An 8,322-nucleotide genomic window follows, 5' to 3' on the forward strand; every position below is an offset into this window, starting at 1 on the left:
TGCAGGAGTTCGAGGAGATCTTCAAAGAACCGACTACACTACCTCCTTCCAGAGAAAACCATGACCATAAGATACCACTAAAGGAGGGAGCAAACCCAATCAATATCCGTCCGTATCGCTATGCAGTCCACCAAAAGAACGAGATTGATAAGATGGTAGGAGAACTACTAGAAGTGGGCACCATTCAGGGTAGTTCCAGTCCGTATGCATCCCCTGTAGTCTTGGTCAAGAAGAAGGACGGGACATGGAGACTCTATGTCGATTACAGAGGACTTAACGAGTTAACAGTAAAGGACATGTTCCCTATTCCTCTTATTGAGGATTTATTGGATGAGTTGGGAGGGTCTAGTGTATTCTCAAAGATTGATCTAAGAGCAAGGTATCATCAGGTGAGGATGGATCCTATGGATGTGCATAAAACAGCGTTTAAAACCCACAATGGGCACTATGAATACCTGGTGATGCCTTTTGGCCTAACCAACGCCCCTGCAACCTTCCAGAATTTGATGAACACGGTATTCAGGAAGATTCTGCGGCGGTTCATACTCATATTCTTTGATGACATATTGGTATATAGTGCCACGAAAGAAGAACATGCGGAGCACTTGAGAGCTGTTTTCCAACTGATGAAGGAGAATCAATTATACGCCAAATGGAGTAAGTGCAGATTTGCCACGGATAAGGTAGAGTACCTTGGGCATTATATCGAAGGTCGTGGTGTTTCTACTGATCCAAATAAGGTGGTGGCAGTCGCAGAATGGCCGGTACCAGTGTCCTTGAAGCAGTTGAGGGGATTTCTTGGATTAGCTGGCTACTATCGCCGGTTCGTGCGTAACTTTGGGACTATAGCTCGACCATTAACAACGTTAACTAAGAAAGATGCGTTTTTATGGTCAGGAGAGGCTCAACAAGCTTTTGAAGAGCTGAAAAAGGCTTTATGTGAGGCTCCAGTATTAGCTCTTCCACGTTTCGATAGACCATTTGTGGTGGAAACAGATGCGAGTTCTCAAGGAATAGGTGCAGTGCTGATGCAAGATGGGCATCCCATAGCCTACATTAGTCGCCATTTAAAGGGGAAACAGCTGCTATTGTCCATTTATGAGAAGGAACTGCTGGCAGTGGTATTTGCAGTTCAAAAATGGCGCCATTACCTCCTCCCTAATCATTTCATAATCAAAACAGACCAGAGAAGCCTTAAATACCTGTTGGAGCAACATTTAAACACGCCTATTCAGCAGTAGTGGTTACCAAAGCTTCTAGAGTTTGACTATGAGATACAGTACAAAGCAGGGAAAGACAATTTGGTTGCAGACGCATTGTCCAGGGTTGAAGGAGTGGAGATTTTACACATGGCGATGACAGTGGTAGAGTGTGGCTTAATGAAGGAGATTCAGGACCATTATGAGCAAGATATGGAGATTAAGGACATCGTTGAATCTCTTAAAAAAATCTGGCTGCGAAGAAGCATTACTCGTTGGTTCAGGGGGTCTTGCGTCGAAAGAGTAAGATAGTGGTTCCAGCAAAACAAGAACTGCGGTCTTCTATCCTTCAATGGCTACATTGTTCGGGTAGCAGTGGGCATTCGGGTAGAGATGCAACGCTCCAACGAGTCAAAGGGCTATTCTATTGGAAGGGAATGCTGAAAGACATTCATGCATACATTCAAGCTTGTGATGTCTGTCAACGCTGTAAGTATGAAACAGTGGCGAGTCCTGGTCCATTGCAGCCATTACCAATCCCTGAAACATTATGGACTGACCTCTCCATGGATTTCATAGACGGCTTACCAAAGTCAGCAGGAAAGGATGTGATTCTGGTTATAGTCGACAGGCTAAGCAAGGCAGCACATTTTATAGCTCTGTCACACCCTTATACGGCGATAACAGTGGCTCAAGCATTCATGGACAACATTTTCAAACTCCACGGTTGTCCCAAGTCCACTGTGAGTGACAGAGACAAGATATTTCTGAGTACGTTTTGGAAGGAGTTGTTTGCGATGCAGGGGGTGGAGTTGAATTTTTCAAGTGCCTATCATCCACAGAGTGACGGTCAGACTGAAGTGGTGAATCGTTGCCTGGAAACTTATCTTCGGTGTATGTGCAGTGATCGACCTTTTGAATGGAGTAAGTGGCTTCCTTTGGCTGAGTATTGGTATAACACCACATTCCACTCCGCGACTCAGTCGACCCCTTTTGAAGCTGTTTACGGTCAAGCCCCTCATGTTCATCTGCCGTACCTTCCGGGAGAGTCTAAGGTTGCAGTGGTGGCTAAGAGTTTACAGGAACGTGAGAGTATGATTCTGATCTTGAAGTTCCACCTGTTAAGAGCTCAGCACAGGATGCAGGCATTTGCAAACCAGCACCGCACTGAGAGAAGCTTTGACATTGGAGACTATGTGTTCGTCAAGGTCCAACAATATCACCAGCAATCAGTGGTGGTTCGTAGCAATGAAAAGCTCGCTCCGAAGTATTATGGTCCGTATAAGGTGGTGGATCGTTGTGGTCCAATGGCATATAGATTGGCTCTTTCTGAGAGTTCGCAGATTCATCCGGTGTTCCATGTTTCACAGCTCAAAGTTCTGGTGGGCTCGACTTACATTTCTACGGAGTTACCAATGTTGGTTAATGACGTTTTACTCAAGGAACCTGAGATCATTTTGGAGAGGAAGATGGTTAAACGTCAAGGTCGCGCGACTACAAGATTATTGGTTAAGTGGACTAATGAGGGTGAAGAAGAAGCCACTTGGGAATACTTATTCGACCTGCAGCGTCGCTTCCCTTCCTTTGAACTTTGAGGACAAGGTTCTCCAAACAGGGGAGCTCTGTTACAGGGTTTCCGTTATCAGAGTTTTTTCATTTGAAGAAAGGAAGACACGTGTTTAAAGCTGGTGGAAGAACTGTTTTGTGGCTAACGAAACGTCGACGTGGTTGTTGGTGAGATGTCGAACATGAGTTGTCACATACGAGCTGGAGCACTAGAGTCCAAAGTCTGCTTTATAAGAGAAGCCGTTGCAGTCGTCTTCTCCATTGCGAATAATCTATGAATAAGATCTTTTGTAATCTCTCTCTTTTCCCGATATCTATAAACGGTGTTTGCTCTTCTTATTGGAATTGTTTCTTACTCTAGACTCTAGTAAGTTGGGAACAGATTCCTTTGTTTATTATGAACATTGGTTCTTCTACCATTTCTAATAAAAAAAAAGTGTTTTCGTTATCAAACTCTCGCAAAAGTACTGGGCAGCTTGCTAAACGACACCACAAAAGTACATTTGAAGTACTAATGTAAAGGTGGCTCCTTTTCACGAATCAAAAAGGTTGCGATGGTGAAAATCTCGAAGCTTTTAACATCTTCACGACATGTGTGGCCAGTGAAAAGATTATGGCTTTTTCAACTGCGCTGTCTCTGCTCATCTTCGCCATCTTCACCATCTTCACCATCATCGTCTTCTTCTTTGCTTTCTTCTGTGCCAAGCGATGACCATATCGTTCGTCTCATTCTAGACCAGAAAACAGCTTCAGGAGCTATGGAAACTTTTCGATGGGCTTCGACTTTTCCTGGGTTTATCCATTCTCGTTCCACTTACCGTGCTCTGTTTCATAAGCTTTGTGTTTTCCGACGTTTTGATACTGTCTACCAACTGCTCGACGAAATGCCTGAGTCGATTGGTTTGCCTCCGGATGATGCTATCTTCGTAACTATCATTAGAGGGTTCGGGCGTGCTCGATTGACCAAACGTGTGATTAGTGTCGTTGATCTGGTTTCGAGATTTGGGATCAAACCATCTCTGAAAGTTTTCAATTCGGTTCTGGATGTTTTGGTCAAGGAAGACATTGACATAGCTAGAGAGTTTTTCAGAAGGAAGATGATGGCTAGTGGGATTCAAGGTGATGAGTACACATATGGGATTTTGATGAAAGGGCTTTGTTTAACGAATAGGATTGGTGATGCTTTCAAGCTCCTTCAGATCATGAAGACAAGCGGTGTGGCTCCAAACGCTGTGGTGTATAACACCTTGCTTCATGCTCTTTGTAAGAACGGGAAAGTTGGAAGAGCCAGGAGTTTGATGAGTGAGATGAAGGAACCGAATGATGTAACTTTCAACATTTTGATTTCTGCTTACTGCAACGAGCACAAGTTGGTTCAGGCAATGGTGTTGCTCGAGAAGTGTTTTTGTTTGGGTCTTGTTCCTGATGTTGTGACGGTAACTAAGGTGATGGAAGTTCTCTGCAATGAAGGCCGTGTGTCTGAGGCACTCGAGGTTTTGGAGAGAGTGGAAAGGGAAGGAGGTAAAGTCGATGTTGTAGCTTGTAACACCTTGGTTAAAGGGTATTGTGCGCTTGGGAAAATGAGAGTTGCTCAACGGTTCTTTTATGAGATGGAGAGAAAAGGTTACTTGCCCAATGTGGAAACTTACAACTTGTTGATTGCTGGGTTTTGTGATGTTGGAATGTTGGATTCAGCTCTGGACACTTTCAATGACATGAAAACAGATGCGATTAGAAGGAACTTTGCTACATTTAACACGTTGGTCAGAGGGCTTTCAGTAGGAGGGAGGACAGACGATGGTTTAAAGATATTAGAACTGATGCAGGATAGCGAAACCGTTCAAGGGGCCAGAATCGATCCGTACAATAGTGTTATCTATGGCTTTTATAAGGAGAACCGTTTGGAGGAAGCTCTGGAATTCCTGTTAAAGATGGAGAAACTGTTTCCAAGGGCTGTTGACAGGAGCTTCAAGGTGATAAGTTTATGTGAGAAAGGTGGTGTGGATGATGTAAAGACGGAATATGATCAGATGATTGGAGAAGGAGGAGTTCCAAATGTTATAGTATCCCATTGTTTGATTCATAGATACAGCCAAGAAGGTAACATGGAAGACACACTTGAGCTTATAAACGACATGGTGACCAGAGGCTATTTGCCTCAATCATCAACATTCAATGCTGTGATTGTTGGGTTCTGTAAGCAAGGTAAAGTCATGAATGGTATTAAATTTGTGGAGGACATGGCTGAGAGAGGTTGCGTCCCTGATAGAGAAAGCTACAATCCGTTGCTCGAAGAATTGTGCGTGGAGGGTGATATTCAGAAGGTTTGGTTGACTTTTTCACGAATGGTGGAGAAGAGTATTGTCCCTGATTCTTCTATGTGGAGTTCACTGATGTTTTGTCTCAGTCAGAAAACAGAGTTAAACACCTTATTGCTGCAGGAAGTAATCGAAAATTAAAGCTAGATCAAGTCATCAAGATGGTTTCTTTTGCTTCTTTTGAAAATCTGTTAAAAGTTTTCGGAGAAGATTTTAAAGAGACCATGAGAAGACGAGAAGGGCAAAATGGAGAATTGGACAACGTCAAAATGGGAAAATGTTTGAAGCACCCATCAATAAAAAAAGGACAAGAGGAGCAAAAAGTGGAGAGAGTCTTACGTTTCGTGCTATTCCTCTCTCTCTCTCTCTCTCTCTCTCTCCTTGTTCGAGAGAAAATTAAAAGAAAGGTAGCTCTTTTATTCAAAGATCCAAACTTTGACAATCAAAATTCCACACAGAACACGAATCAAGCGGTGGAATTCAGACAAGGGAAAGAAGAGATATGTCGTGTTCATCCTCATCTGGATCAGATGAAGACGATGAGGGCTTCGATGCTTACCGTAAAGGTGGATATCACGCCGTTAGAATCGGAGACCAGTTTTCCGGTGGCCGCTACATTGCTCAGAGAAAGCTTGGTTGGGGACAATTCTCCACAGTTTGGCTTGCCTATGATACATGTACTTCTGTACGCATCTCTCTCTCTCCTTATATATCTCGTGTTGCTCTCGCTTTACTATGCCAACAAGATCTTAAATGCAGAATTTGACTTCGTAAATTTGTTTTAAGCATGTACCCATTAGTCATCTCGAATTTCTTTCACATGGGTTGTGATCTGTTTTGGTGCAAGATCTTAGCTTATTCCTAAACCATCTTGTGAATTAACCTTTCACAAAAGCAGAGTTCTGAATATGGTTCTAGATTTGGCACTGCACTATGTTAGTTGACCAACCATAGCAGTTTATTTAAATAGCTGAGAAGAGGAGATCATTGCGTATTAAATGGCGCTGTTTCTTGAATGCCATTGTTACTGTATGGGTATTTCAGTAACTCTAGACTTAATTTAATGTTTTGTTTTCTTATGAGCTTTTTCTTTGGAGTCTTGTACCTTGTCTGAAACAGTGAGACACCTGTTCTGATGTTTTGCTTTTAGAATGTAAGACTTTAGATTAACGATTGAGTCTGAAAATTTTCTAAAAGTTTGAATTGAAATTGAATTATACAAGCTCGGTGTCACATGTATCCTTCTTTTTGGCTTGATTCCAATTAGTTATAATAAACTATGTGTTTATGTCTATTTTGTAGAATTATGTTGCTTTGAAGATTCAGAAGAGCTCCTTACAGTTTGCTCAAGCTGCACTTCACGAAATCGAACTACTTCAAGCTGCTGCTGATGGTGATCCAGAAAATACCAAATGTGTTGTTCGTCTTATTGATGACTTCAAGCACGCAGGTCCCAACGGGCAGCATTTATGCATGGTGCTTGAGTTTCTTGGCGATAGCTTGCTCCGTTTGATCAAATACAACCGTTATAAAGGGATGGAGTTGAGTAAAGTACGGGAGATATGCAAATATATACTGACTGGTCTAGATTATTTGCACCGTGAACTCGGTATGATTCATTCCGACTTAAAACCTGAAAACATTCTTCTTTGTTCCACCATTGATCCTGCCAAAGATCCCATCAGATCCGGACTAACACCAATACTAGAAAAGCCCGAGGGGAACCAAAATGCTACATCAACAATGAATCTGATTGAGAAGAAACTGAAGAGGAGAGCAAAAAAAGCTGCTGCTAAAATATCTGGAAGAAGAGTTTCCATAGTAGGTTTAAGTGAAACACCGACAAAGACCAAGAGAAATTTGGATGGAATCGATATGAGATGCAAAGTTGTCGACTTTGGTAACGGATGTTGGGCTGATAAGAAATTTGCCGAAGAAATACAAACAAGACAGTACAGAGCTCCTGAAGTAATACTTCAGTCAGGTTACTCTTACTCTGTTGATATGTGGTCTTTCGCTTGTACTGCTTTCGAGCTAGCCACAGGCGATATGCTTTTCGCTCCAAAAGAGGGAAATGGTTATGGAGAAGACGAGGTAAAGATGGTTTATAAGAAACTCCAAATCGATTTTTAACCAAAAAAGTTTTTTTTTTTTGTTTTGTTTATCAGCCTGTTTGACATATTCTTCTTCTCTGGTATGGCTCTCCAGGACCACCTTGCTCTTATGATGGAACTCCTAGGAAAAATGCCTCGAAAGGTACCCGGAATAACACTTGGTTTTCTTCTGTCTCTTTATTGCTCGGTTATAGTCTCTTTGATACTTCTGCTTTGAATAGATTGCCATTGGAGGTGCAAGATCAAAGGATTACTTTGACAGACACGGCGACTTGAAGAGGATCCGGAGATTGAAATATTGGCCACTCGAGCGTTTACTGATCGATAAATACAAGCTACCAGAAGCAGAAGCACGGGAATTTGCGGATTTTCTCTGCCCGATTATGGATTTTGCGCCTGAGAAACGACCAACTGCTCAACAGTGTCTGCAACATCCATGGTTGAATCTCAGTACACAGAACAATGAAGATCAGATAGAAGGTAAGATGAGTAACATGCAGATCAAAGGTTGAAGAACATCTCTTGTTCTTGATTTTCTTTTGCTTACAAATGATATAGAAACTGCTCTCTCTCTCTCTCTCTCTTGGGTTCATTCTTTGGTTCGTTTCAAATTTTGAATATTTTTGAAGGAAAATTTGTTTGTTTGTTTGTTTTTTTTTTCCTTGTGTTGGGAGATATGATTAGTGACTACTGTATAACAATCAGTTTCATATAAACATATAATATCATCACATTGCGATGCATCAAGTGATTTGATTTAACTAACGAGTTCTGGTAAGCTCATGTGGAATGTTCTCTTCTTATCCCCCAGTCGGGGCAATCCGGATATAATGTTAAGTCTAGTAGTGGTAGTGGTGGTGAGTACTGAGTAGTGAGTGATAATAATTAAACCAAATTTTTAATTCCGAGTGTTCTTTATTGATTGTTCTGTTCTTAAGAACATAAACATAATATATGTTAAATTATAAGAACATCAAGAATAGCGTAAGTGTTTACAATTTAAAATAGTACCAGTCTTTGTAGTAAAGAAAACTGTAAAACATCATCTAAAATGAAATATTTTTTTTTTTACTAAAACAACGGCTCATTATAGTAGAGGGAATATTAATTTTTTTGTGAAGAAAA

General features: G+C 41.5%; 1 protein-coding gene and 1 pseudogene across 2 annotated transcripts; both read left to right on the plus strand.

Moving 5' to 3' along the window:
* The first annotated feature begins 3,112 nt into the window (after positions 1-3,112).
* Positions 3,113-7,940, plus strand: LOC104767057 (uncharacterized). The gene is made up of 4 exons (XM_087502542.1): positions 3,113-5,768; positions 6,386-7,177; positions 7,292-7,339; positions 7,419-7,940. The coding sequence occupies exons 1-4, from the start codon at positions 5,586-5,588 to the stop codon at positions 7,707-7,709; spliced, it is 1,314 nt and encodes a 437-aa protein (XP_087358668.1). The 5' UTR covers positions 3,113-5,585; the 3' UTR covers positions 7,710-7,940.
* LOC147920897 (pentatricopeptide repeat-containing protein At2g17525, mitochondrial pseudogene) lies at positions 3,320-5,224 on the plus strand (annotated as a pseudogene). The gene has a single exon (XR_015591350.1). The product of XR_015591350.1 is annotated as a pentatricopeptide repeat-containing protein At2g17525, mitochondrial pseudogene (transcript).
* Positions 7,941-8,322: the final 382 nt, after the last annotated feature.

This window comes from Camelina sativa, chromosome 19, assembly GCF_030686135.1.
Source record: "Camelina sativa cultivar CO46 ecotype springtype chromosome 19, ASM3068613v1".
Lineage (NCBI taxonomy): Eukaryota > Viridiplantae > Streptophyta > Magnoliopsida > Brassicales > Brassicaceae > Camelina > Camelina sativa.

Bases quoted from the DNA above. Each gene is read 5' to 3' on its own strand.
- LOC104767057 (XM_087502542.1), top strand. From the start codon at position 5,586: ATGTCGTGTTCATCCTCATCTGGATCAGATGAAGACGATGAGGGCTTC. The intron at 5,769-6,385 runs GTACGCATCTCT...TCTATTTTGTAG, and splicing joins CCTATGATACATGTACTTCT to AATTATGTTGCTTTGAAGAT. The intron at 7,178-7,291 runs GTAAAGATGGTT...ATGGCTCTCCAG, and splicing joins ATGGTTATGGAGAAGACGAG to GACCACCTTGCTCTTATGAT.